General features: G+C 41.1%; 1 protein-coding gene and 1 non-coding gene across 4 annotated transcripts in view; one reads left to right on the plus strand and one right to left on the minus strand.

Moving 5' to 3' along the window:
* Positions 1-12,847, plus strand: part of LOC124721563 (mitochondrial glutamate carrier 1-like) — a 185,925-nt gene that overhangs the window by 147,116 nt on the left and 25,962 nt on the right. For all 3 annotated transcript variants that reach the window (XM_047246599.1, XM_047246600.1, XM_047246601.1), the window contains exon 7: positions 7,229-7,414. In XM_047246599.1, the coding sequence (XP_047102555.1) occupies positions 7,229-7,414 (186 nt within the window). The remainder of the gene's footprint in view (positions 1-7,228; positions 7,415-12,847) is intronic.
* On the minus strand, positions 9,472-9,546 carry Trnal-caa. The gene has a single exon. It is a non-coding gene; the product is annotated as a tRNA-Leu (tRNA).

Below are 12,847 nucleotides of genomic sequence, written 5' to 3' on the forward strand. Positions count from 1 at the left end.
GATGGATAGATGAACAGGCTGATAGTGCAGAACAGTCAGTGTGAAGGGGGATATGAAAGAGCTATATGATATCACTAAGATGCTCTCGATGAAAAGCATCCAGAGGAACTGACCAGTAAGGAATAAGAAAGGTGAAATAATAACTACACATGGAAAAACAATCACATAGGTGGAAGGAACTTTTTAATGAAGTTCTGACTAGAGACCCTGACGGGGAGGTAGAAGAATAAGAAAATAAGGAGTAAAACGATCCTAGTCCCAGCATTGGTGTAAATGCACCCACGAAAGCAGAAATTTGGATAGTGCTGAAACAGATCAAGAATGGGAAGGCACCAGGACCAGATAATATAACATCTAAGATGCTGAAAACAAACTTGGACACCACTGTTGAGTTATTGTAAATCCTCTTAGAGAAGATATGGAAGGAGGAGAAACTGCCAACAGATTGGAAACGAGGTGTTATCGTGAAAATACCCAAAAAATGAGATGTTACAAACTGCAACAACTGGCGGGGCACTACCCTATTGTCAGTACTGAGTAAGGTACTTTAGAGGATCATTTTAAACTGCATTAAGGATTCTGTGGAAGCACAACTGAGGAGAGAGCAGGCGGGCTTTAGAAAACATCGAAGCCGTGTGGACCTTACCAATACTCTGACTTATTCTGAAACAGTGTGGAGTGGCAATTCACCCTCTACCTTACCTTCACTGACTTTGAAAAAGCTTTAGACTCTGTCAGTTGAAGAGTCATGTGGGATACACTTGCAAAATATGGTATTCCAACAAAGATATCGAGGAAATGTATGAAGACTATGAATGTTAAGTATTACATAATGGAGAAATAACATAGCCTTTCCAAGTTAATTCGGGAATGCGACAAAGGTATATTCTTTCGCCAACACTATTTCTTTCGGTGTTGGACCATGTGATGAAGAGTGATTGGGGGACGGAAGAGAGGTGCGCAATGGGGGATGCGGGATAGGCTCGAAGATCTTTGTTTCGCAGACATCTGCTTAATGGCACAACGATATTGAGACATCAAAGAGAAACTGGCGGGGTTACAGAGAGAGGCAGACATTGCAGGCCTCAAGATAAATGTTTGCAAAACCAAAGAAATGCAGATAAATTTGACCATCGTGACTAGGCTGGCCATCAATGGAGCGAACGTAGAACAGGTCTAACCCTTCCTCTAACTCAGAAGTATAGCCACAACTACAGGAGGCACTGAGGATGATGTCCGTAGTCGCATCTGCAAAGAAAATGGTGCATTTGTACAACTGTACCCTGTTTGGAGAAATAGGAACATCTCAAAGAAGGCCAAACTCCAGCTTTTCAATAGCTATGTGAAGACTGATTTGTTGTATGGTTGTGAAACGTGGCAGGTGACTAACCATATAAAAAACCAGCTCCAAGTTTTTATTGACCATTATCAACCACTGTCTCCAGCATATTTTAAATGTGAGATGGCCAGATATAATGGCAAATGAAGATCTTTGGATGGAGACAAATCAGCAACCAATCAATATACAAATCAAGGAAAGAAAATGGATCTGGATTGTGCATACATTGAAGAAACCATATTGAGCTGTTGAAAAAGTGACATTGGACTGGAACCGTCAAGGAGTTAGAAAACGTGGGCATCCCAAGCAGACCTTGGAAAGGACAATCGAGAGAGAAGCTGCAGAGGATGGGAAAACCTGGAGTGAAGTGAAAAGACTAGCTATAAATTGTACTAGGTGGAAGAATTTCGTCATGACCCCATGTTCCAGAGGGAATGACAGAAACTAAGTGAAGTCAGTATTAAAGACTGCCATCAGTGCTTGATAGCATATGGAGCATGTCAGCAATGCATAGTTGCCAGAGCCAGACATATACACAAGTCTGTGGGGGAAGAGCACACAAACATTGGCTGCGTTATACTTTTATGTATAAGAGAAGTCATTGTTCAATGTGGTAACCAAAATCTCCTGATGATTTACTTCACATATTTACATGATATTCAGTCAGATGTGTAACAGGGAAATATTTTTAGCAAATATCTCAAATTTCTTGACCCATTTTGCTCAGATTTTTACACGATACTCTAATGTTTGGACAGGCATAGGCTACAGATTTGTTTAAATATAAAGACAAGTCTGTCTTAATGTTACTTCCAAAAAGCTCAAAAATTACTTGATAGATGTAATCCAGTTATTTACAGGATGCTCTAATAACACAGTATTCTAATAGATATTCAGACTGACACTGGCAGAATATTTTAAAAAAACAACAATGTACAGGTTTTCTGCTGAAACGGACTGCGAAGGAGAAAATGCTGTGCTGGTGTTCTGTTTCTGGTGGTTAGTTTTAATGATGGTAAGAGGTCATTTAAACAACTAGACATGTTGTGTGTCCTGTATAGCGTTGGCTTACTGCAAAAACATGTTAACTATGTTTTAGGAAGTATTGAGAAAACTTATTTTTTTAGTTTCTTTTTCAAGCCACAAATAACGGTCATCGCAGATATTGTCCCACTGCTGTAGTTAACTAATGATCTTTTGTAGAAAAGCTTAATGCATAACTGGCTAGTTAATTGAATTTTTTTTAGTAATGAACAGAAAATACAAAGTTGCTACACTTATAGGGTTTTGGCAGACATCATTCAAATTGTTTATCAACTTGAGCAAAGTTATATTAAAAATGCATCACAAAATAATTGGAATCAGTATAACCAGTCATTTTATTAGATCATGAAATGGTTATAAAACACTGAAGGAGTTGTATTTTTCCTGCACTTCATACATCTGTGTCACTACTGTCGCTGTCTCCCCCTACCAGGTTGCAGTTGAAATAGGAAGAGACTTACAGCAAGCGTCAAATTCCTCAGGAATGGCTCACTTTTTGCGTAACTGTATTGGACACTTCTTTTGTCTTTCCACTTATTGGCAGAATCTTAAGATGAAGATGTTGTGAGCCAGTATTTTTCATATTTAAAGGATGTCCTTTAACAAATGTGTGTATTCTTGTATTCTGGATGAGGTATCAAATATATTGCTTCCCCCTACTTATACCTCCTGAGGTGATCACGAATGTAAAATTAGAGAGATTCGAGCGCGCACAGAGGCTTTCCGGCAGTCGATCTTCCCGCGAACTATACGCGACTGGAACCGGGAAGGGAGGTAATGACAGTGGCACGTAAAGTGCCCTCCGCCACACACCGTTGGGTGGCTTGCGGAGTTAAATGTAGATGTAGATGTAGATAATCTGATGAGTGATTTTATCTGTACTTCTCACTCCTGGCCTGCATTTTTAGTTATGAAAACATTTCACTTTCAGCCAGTTACATTTATTTCCCACGCTGCCAGTACTTCTGTTTTTAATGATATATGTAGAAAGTTTAGATAAATCCTTGAATTCTGCATGTTTCAAATCGTGTATTGCATATGGTGAGCCTTTCTTGTTTCGAAACAGTTTTGATTTTGCTTGTCTGAATATGTTTAGCCAGTCCTGGAGTGCACAAAGATATACATATTTCTTTGCACATTCTATGGCACTATGCTCGCTGTCCACTTCCATGAATGAGTGATCAGATTCAAGGAACTTGGGTTCAATAATGTCTAAATTTGTTGCCTGAACCAAGTACAGGAACAATGCAGCAATGTTTTGATTCATGTTCTGACTCCCACAGGTGTCAGAGAAGAATGAAATGTGTTTCATACCTGGTTGAATGTGTGTAATATATTTCATGATGCAGGTACAGATTTCTGAGCTACCTCTTCTTTCGTTAAGCTCAGTCCAAGCATAGCAGAATGCTTCATTTGAGTCAGAAAGTTCACAGGTAGTGAAACTGTATGCACAAATTTGCAGAATTGGGGATCCTGCCTGAAACCCAGGCATAGATGCCCCTTGTTTCGTTCGAAGCTGAGCTGCTATTCCAATACAGTTGGAGAGCCTCTGCATTGCTGTTAGTCTAGGGGGAACAGGAAGGGGGCTGAGGCATGAATGGGATCTTTAATTGAGGAGGGAGGTGTGCTGGGGAGTATGTGCAATTGTCCAAAGCCACTGTGCCAGGGTGGTGTAGTGGTTACTAGTGCATCTGCCAAGTAAGCAAGAGACCTGGGCACAATTACTGGCTTCATACAAATATCCATCCTTGCTTCAGTCTCCATTTATACGTCATAGATATTTGAGACATGAAAAGGTCTCTGGAACCATGTACATTCATTTGTGTAATGCTAGAGACCCGCAAATTGCAGACACTTTGGGTAGCTGTTCCAGGGGAGAAGTTTCACTTCAGAGAATTAACTGTTAACTCCATCCGACTTGGAGATGCTGTTGTAAAGTGTCACAGTAGAAGATGGTCACAAGAAAGCATATCTTAGCAGAGACAGCAAGGTTGATACTTGGCGTCTGAGCAGTGCCAAGTGACATAAAACACTGTTTTTTCTAGCTTTAAGAGGAAGGACAGTGATGCTTAGCTTTCATCTGAACACTGTTCCTACCAAACTTGTAGTTTGTTAATGTCCAGTCCAGAAATATCCCTACATACCGAGTGTGGAGGAATCTGTGTATGCTTGGCCAGAGATGCCCTGGAGTGCAGCGATTCTCATCAGACTGGTTGAAGCCTGTAAAGTGCTGTTGGTGAGTTGATTGTGGGAAGGGAGAAATAGTGTGCTGCAACAATTCTTGAAAAACCCATGTTTTTGTATTCAGACAGTTCTCAGTCAAATCATTGGGGATGCCAGTCCCACGTCGCTCGTTGTCAGCCTTGGTAAGCTCTGACAAATTGCTTTCTCACTTGGAAAGTTGCTCTCAAACTCTATACTTAAAATGCTGTTAGTGTTTGCTACATCTATTAGTGGGTACACCAGGGATTCAAACACTGACTTCTGTTGTGCAACCAGTTGCATCCTTTGCTTTTTCTAAAGTGTAGAATCAGCCTTCAGTGTAGTAGTTAGTCTGATTGCTAATAGTGTTAGTCAGACCCCTGAGTATCCATGAGTCTGCTGCTGTGGGCATCCTATCATGTCTCAAAGTGTGTGCCTCTTGTAGCTGCCTTGTGACAGTGTTTGGCACTGATCCATGCAATCAACCTGCCATCACTGAAAATTTTTCTTTCAGTGTTTTCTCCTAAATATTCAGAAATTGCCGTGAATATTGCCAAATATGAGATTCTGAGTCTAGGATTGTTTGTGATCAGTCTAAAGCATTTTAAAATTCAAATAACAACATTGGTTTGGAGAAACCTGAGCTTGGTGGCTTTCAAAATAAAGTGAGTAAGTGTTTCATTTCATATTCAACTGATAAGAAGTGAAGGATCATGTTAGATAGGTCATGTAGTTCTAATAATGAATCTTCTTCTACTGCTAGTGTTCCACAGGGGTCAGTTATGGAACCACTTCTGTTTTTACTATACATAGGGTGTCACAGGAATAATGGTCAATATTTACGGGTGTCATAGAAACGATCAATTGAAAAAAGAGAGTCTAGTAAACGTGGTCTCTACAATACATACATTAAGAGCTATGAGCACTCCATCTTTGATACTGGGAAATGAATGTCTTCTAGTGCAGGCCCTTTGCTCTCCATATGTTGAGAGGTGGTGGTATGGACCAAAACTAGAGGAAAAATCTCTCTAAAGTGCATATCATAAGAGCTATGGGCACTCGCTCATCTTCACTATAGTGACACACTTGTCTTCTGCTGAAAAAGTGCTCACAGCTCTTAAAATATGCATTTTAGAGCCCATGTTTACTAGACTTGCCTTTTTTTTCCAATATAGCTCCTCCTAAGATGGGAAAAGAAGAGATTTGTTTCACAGTATTGAGGGTGAGAGTCCTTATAGCTCTTAAGATAAGCATTTTAGAGACCATGTTTACTAGATTCTTTTGCTTTGAATGAACATTCCTGTCATGTGCCTCAATATTGACCATTCCTCCTGGAACACCTTAGATAGACAGTGTTCCATCTTACACTATTAAACAGAAATAATGGTCTTTGCTGATGATGATAATCATAAACAAGCCCAACAGAGTTGCAACAACAGATGGTACAATAAATAAAATATTTCAAAGTATTATTGATTGTTTCTCAATAAATGGCCTATCATTAACTTTGGAAAAATGCAATTCATGCAATTTTATACAAATAAATACATGTCATTGTCAATAACAATACAGCATTTGTGAAAGGAAATATGTAAAACTGAGTGATCAAAATTCCTATGGTGTATATGGATTCAAAATTACAGATGGAAATAGTGTATTATAAATATTCTGAAACATTTGAGTTCAGCAATATTTGCATTGCATGTAAAAACTGAGTTTTTTATGACAGTTGTAGAAAATTAGCTTACTTTGTATGCTTTTGTTCATTGATGCAAATAGAATAATTTCCTGGAGCAATTCCTCAGACACACACACATTATTCATTGCACAGAAATGTGCTGTAAGAATACTGTTTGGTGTCCAGCCTCAAACTTAATGTAAGCAACAATTTATAAAATGAGACGTATTAACAATAGCCGCACAATACATTAGCTCACTTGTGAAGAATCTGGCACAGTTTGAAATTAATAGTAGAACAAAAACAGCCTCCACTATTCATAACTTCTCTCACTCTTTCCCAGAAGTGAGAAAAGTATTCAGGTATAAAAGTAAGGTGCTGGCAAATGAAAGTTTTAAAAATCATTTGGAATCATTTCTGATTGATAACTCCTATGCTACAAATGAATTTAAGAGTAAATACTATATATTTCATTAGGTTACATTTATCAAATTTTTGTTCCAAATTAAGATTTAAGAAAGATGGTTATGTAAATTGCAGCGTGTGGCCATGTTTTCACAGAGGAACTGTATCTTACTTTTAAACCTAGTGACTGGTTCAGTGGTTGTTTTTGTGCTCCAGCTCTACTGATCTTACCATAAATGAAATGTTAAAAACCTAATCTCCCTGCTTTCCTTCAGTTCAGGATTTGTCCCCTGAGCTACTAGGAAACAAAAAGAGATTATTATCTGTTCATAGTTCCAACATTTGTTGCATCATAGAATTGTGAAGTTATGATAGCATCTTCAGTTCTGGGTAATATAGTTTTAGTATTTCATTGTTTTGCAGATGTTTCTGTGTAGATAAATCGCTGTATTTGGACTGTATAATATACAGGTATAATGTACGTTACTCAGTTGTTTATAACTTAATTATTAAGAATTTGAAAACTTAAACAATTATACTCCTTACTTTGATATTTTCAGGAGGATTAGCTGTACCAAAAATTTCAGCTACAGCTATCACATTAGAACTGCTGAGAACAAAGGGCATAATTGGATTGTACAAAGGTGTTGGTGCAACAATGCTACGAGATGTATCTTTCTCTGTTATTTATTTTCCACTCTTTGCTCATTTAAATGCACTTGGTCCAAGGAAGAGTGATGGTTCAGGTAAGTATTCCATATGTAAATACTCTCTCATATTTAGTTTACCTATAAATATATTAGTAATATTCATTCATTACTCCCTTTGTGAAGAGCAGTAGTTGTAATGAACAACATAATAATAATAATAATAATAATAATAATAATAATAATAATAACAACAATTATAATCATTACATCCTTGTGAACATGTCCAAAATACATATCCAGTCATAGCATTTGTGTCAACTAGCAGGATCCATTGTAATGGAAAGTGAATTAATGCTGCATCCTGTGTTAATCGGTGGAAAGATCCGGGAAAGGAGGAGAATACAAGAGAATGAACAAGCTGCTATAAATAGAACTTTTGTGTGTCGCTTGCTATGTTGTTGTGTTGTATAGCCATTTTAAGTAATGTGGTATAATTTTTAGTCTGCTGAAAAGATTTTTAATACTGTTGTGTAAAGTTAAACAGAGTGGCTGGAAGTTTTGTCTCACATAATTGCTCCAAATCGGTGGTTTAATGTTCATTCAATGATGTTATGGTCTGTTCTGTCTCCATTATAATCAGTAAGGCAAGAGTGGTTTGAAAACATCACTGTTGATAATAAAATGAAAGTGAAATAGAAAGAAAGAGAAACAGGATTAAACAAAAAAATTATCAAAATAATCTGTTAATTGTATGTTTGGGTAAGTGCCAGACTACAAATCCAAAGTTGCACTGTTGGATCCTCAGTCATTCCTCATATTTTTCTCCCCACTTATCACTTCTTTCATGTCTAGCAATGATTTGTTGATGTGAAAAATTCCAAATTACTCCATGGTTCAGAGTAAGTCACTCAATAACTTCTTGGTTGAGGCAGTTGAAAGATCCGAAAAAGGCAAAAGCAACATCAAATGGTACCATTTTTGGTAAAGCACTGTGATTGTAACTTTTAAGGGAATTTTACTGACATTAATTCAGGGTGTATACGACCTGGGACAACCGGAAGATCCAGGAAAAAACACAGGAATTTTTTCATCCGGGAAAAACTCGGGTCTTTTTTTTAAATTGAATTCTGGGAATTTTTCATTGTTTTAGTTTTCGGTTAAATTTTTGTAACATTGACCAGTAAGAACCAATACTCTAACAAAGGATATTACTGTATCTCGCTACTTCAGTAATAAAACATGAAGAAAGAAGAAGGAAAAAAAATAGAATAAAACTAAGTTGCCAAGGAAATGCACCATATACAGCAACAAAACACAGTGCTCACACAAGCATCTGCCAACAGCAAAATGTGTTAACAGCTTTAGGAAGCCTATGTAATGCTTCACAACAGCAAATTGCCTCTGATGAGCGTGACGTCACAACTACTTACAGTACATTGATTAGAGCAGTTGTGAGCGAGCGCATGCACAATTCAGTTGTGTATGAGTAGTACCTTCTCCCGCTTCTGGCTACAGAAGTGTGGCAGTTAGCTGTATAACCAATAGCAGCAAACAGCCAGATACCACCCGGAAAAAATTTTACTGGCGCGCCTAAGCTTTCACGCATGTGCAACAGTCCTGGATATAGGGGCTGGGAGCAAACCGGGGTATCTGACCTGGCCGGCAGTTTCTGGGGTAGGGGGACCTTGTTTCAGAAAGCGCCTAGCATCCAGCACACGTCGGTCTATCAATTATTCGTATGATTTTGAAATGCATCCCTGTTGAATAACAGGCAAGAAAGATTACAGAATGAGATTTTCACTCTGCAGCGGAGTGTGCGCTGATATGAAACTTCCTGGCAGATTAAAACTGTGTGCCCGACCGAGACTCGAACTCGGGACCTTTGCCTTTCGCGGGCAAGTGCTCTACCAACTGAGCTACCGAAGCACGACTCACGCCCGGTACCCACAGCTTTACTTCTGCCAGTACCTCGTCTCCTACCTTCTGAACTTTACAGAAGCTCTCCTGCGAACCTTGCAGAACTAGCACTCCTGAAAGAAAGGATATTGTGGAGACATGGCTTAGCCACAGCCTGGGGGATGCTTCCAGAATGAGATTTTCACTCTGCAGCGGAGTGTGCGCTGATATGAAACTTCCTGGCAGATTAAAACTGTGTGCCCGACCGAGACTCGAACTCGGGACCTTTGCCTTTTGCGGGCAAGTGCTCTACCAACTGAGCTACCGAAGCACGACTCACGCCCGGTACCCACAGCTTTACTTCTGCCAGTACCTCGTCTCCTACCTTCCGAACTTTACAGAAGCTCTCCTGCGAACCTTGCAGAACTAGCACTCCTGAAAGAAAGGATATTGTGGAGACATGGCTTAGCCACAGCCTGGGGGATGTTTCCAGAATGAGATTTTCACTCTGCAGCGGAGTGTGCGCTGATATGAAACTTCCTGGCAGATTAAAACTGTGTGCCCGACCGAGACTCGAACTCGGGACCTTTGCCTTTCGCGGGCAAGTGCTCTACCAACTGAGCTACCGAAGCACGACTCACGCCCGGTACCCACAGCTTTACTTCTGCCAGTACCTCGTCTCCTACCTTCCGAACTTTACAGAAGCTCTCCTGCGAACCTTGCAGAACTAGCACTCCTGAAAGAAAGGATATTGTGGAGACATGGCTTAGCCACAGCCTGGGGGATGTTTCCAGAATGAGATTTTCACTCTGCAGCGGAGTGTGCGCTGATATGAAACTTCCTGGCAGATTAAAACTGTGTGCCCGACCGAGACTCGAACTCGGGACCTTTGCCTTTCGCGGGCAAGTGCTCTACCAACTGAGCTACCGAAGCACGACTCACGCCCGGTACCCACAGCTTTACTTCTGCCAGTACCTCGTCTCCTACCTTCCGAACATCCCCCAGGCTGTGGCTAAGCCATGTCTCCACAATATCCTTTCTTTCAGGAGTGCTAGTTCTGCAAGGTTCGCAGGAGAGCTTCTGTAAAGTTCGGAAGGTAGGAGACGAGGTACTGGTAGAAGTAAAGCTGTGGGTACCGGGCGTGAGTCGTGCTTCGGTAGCTCAGTTGGTAGAGCACTTGCCCGCGAAAGGCAAAGGTCCCGAGTTCGAGTCTCGGTCGGGCACACAGTTTTAATCTGCCAGGAAGTTTCATATCAGCGCACACTCCGCTGCAGAGTGAAAATCTCATTCTGGAAACATCCCCCAAGCTGTGGCTAAGCCATGTCTCCACAATATCCTTTCTTTCAGGAGTGCTAGTTCTGCAAGGTTCGCAGGAGAGCTTCTGTAAAGTTCGGAAGGTAGGAGACAAGGTACTGGCAGAAGTAAAGCTGTGGGTACCGGGCGTGAGTCGTGCTTCGGTAGCTCAGTTGGTAGAGCACTTGCCCGCGAAAGGCAAAGGTCCCGAGTTCGAGTCTCGGTCGGGCACACAGTTTTAATCTGCCAGGAAGTTTCATATCAGCGCACACTCCGCTGCAGAGTGAAAATCTCATTCTGGAAACATCCCCCAGGCTGTGGCTAAGCCATGTCTCCACAATATCCTTTCTTTCAGGAGTGCTAGTTCTGCAAGGTTCGCAGGAGAGCTTCTGTAAAGTTCGGAAGGTAGGAGACGAGGTACTGGCAGAAGTAAAGCTGTGGGTACCGGGCGTGAGTCGTGCTTCGGTAGCTCAGTTGGTAGAGCACTTGCCCGCGAAAGGCAAAGGTCCCGAGTTCGAGTCTCGGTCGGGCACACAGTTTTAATCTGCCAGGAAGTTTCATATCAGCGCACACTCCGCTGCAGAGTGAAAATCTCATTCTGGAAACATCCCCCAGGCTGTGGCTAAGCCATGTCTCCACAATATCCTTTCTTTCAGGAGTGCTAGTTCTGCAAGGTTCGCAGGAGAGCTTCTGTAAAGTTCGGAAGGTAGGAGACGAGGTACTGGCAGAAGTAAAGCTGTGGGTACCGGGCGTGAGTCGTGCTTCGGTAGCTCAGTTGGTAGAGCACTTGCCCGCGAAAGGCAAAGGTCCCGAGTTCGAGTCTCGGTCGGGCACACAGTTTTAATCTGCCAGGAAGTTTCATATCAGCGCACACTCCGCTGCAGAGTGAAAATCTCATTCTGGAAACATCCCCCAGGCTGTGGCTAAGCCATGTCTCCACAATATCCTTTCTTTCAGGAGTGCTAGTTCTGCAAGGCTCGCAGGAGAGCTTCTGTAAAGTTCGGAAGGTAGGAGACGAGGTACTGGCAGAAGTAAAGCTGTGGGTACCGGGCGTGAGTCGTGCTTCGGTAGCTCAGTTGGTAGAGCACTTGCCCGCGAAAGGCAAAGGTCCCGAGTTCGAGTCTCGGTCGGGCACACAGTTTTAATCTGCCAGGAAGTTTCATATCAGCGCACACTCCGCTGCAGAGTGAAAATCTCATTCTGGAAACATCCCCCAGGCTGTGGCTAAGCCATGTCTCCACAATATCCTTTCTTTCAGGAGTGCTAGTTCTGCAAGGTTCGCAGGAGAGCTTCTGTAAAGTTCGGAAGGTAGGAGACGAGGTACTGGCAGAAGTAAAGCTGTGGGTACCGGGCGTGAGTCGTGCTTCGGTAGCTCAGTTGGTAGAGCACTTGCCCGCGAAAGGCAAAGGTCCCGAGTTCAAGTCTCGGTCGGGCACACAGTTTTAATCTGCCAGGAAGTTTCAAGAAAGATTACGTATTATCTTCTTGGTGTATCCAAGAAAATGGAATTTTGGCAGAAAATCTTTTGCCAGAATGGTAGCAGCCACTGAAGTTAAATTCTGGGAGTAGCGCGGAAAACGCATTGTACGAACACGTAATAACACAAACCGGAGAATAAACATGGGATAACTAAAACGATGATTGTGGCAGGTTTAGTCAAGTTAACCGGAGAATAAGTTTTAACTCCGGCAGGAATGGTTACAGAATTAGTGATGACAAGATTGTTTGTTAGAATGAGGAAGGAGAAGAAATGGGTACATCACACAAATTATGGAAGAATATGACGATTCCAAATTTATATAAAAATTTCGTACTATTACTTTTCAATCTCATGCTTCAGAAGCTACAGAGTATGAATGAAATGTGAAACTATTTCCTAACATGAAACTTTTTGCTTGTAGTAGGCCAAATAGGTATTTTGTATTGGTACTTCGTGAATCATATTCTGACGTATTATAAAAATGATCATTATTGCCAAAACAGTCTCGCTTATTTGGTGTGTGTTACAATTGCTTAAATATTAGAAAGGCCTATTTTGTTTTCTCCAGCACACAGTGACAAAATAGACGTAATCAGATCGAGAAACCACACCAGTCTTGGGTACTATTTGTATTAACAGCTTTTCCGGTATTAAACGACGACATTTCTATTTTTCATGTAGCAAAACTTTTGACAAACTGTGATGAGCTAATAGAGTCTTGCCCAAAAGGAAAGCACGCCCTGTAAAGCTGTACTAAGGTTAGTGAGAAAAGCAATGCAGAAATGCGGATTGAAGAAATGTGTACGGTCTTGCTTGTCTATTGTCTTTACTGGTTTTATGTATCCTATATTTAATTTTAT

The sequence above is a fragment of the Schistocerca piceifrons genome, chromosome X (genome assembly GCF_021461385.2).
Source record: "Schistocerca piceifrons isolate TAMUIC-IGC-003096 chromosome X, iqSchPice1.1, whole genome shotgun sequence".
NCBI lineage: Eukaryota > Metazoa > Arthropoda > Insecta > Orthoptera > Acrididae > Schistocerca > Schistocerca piceifrons.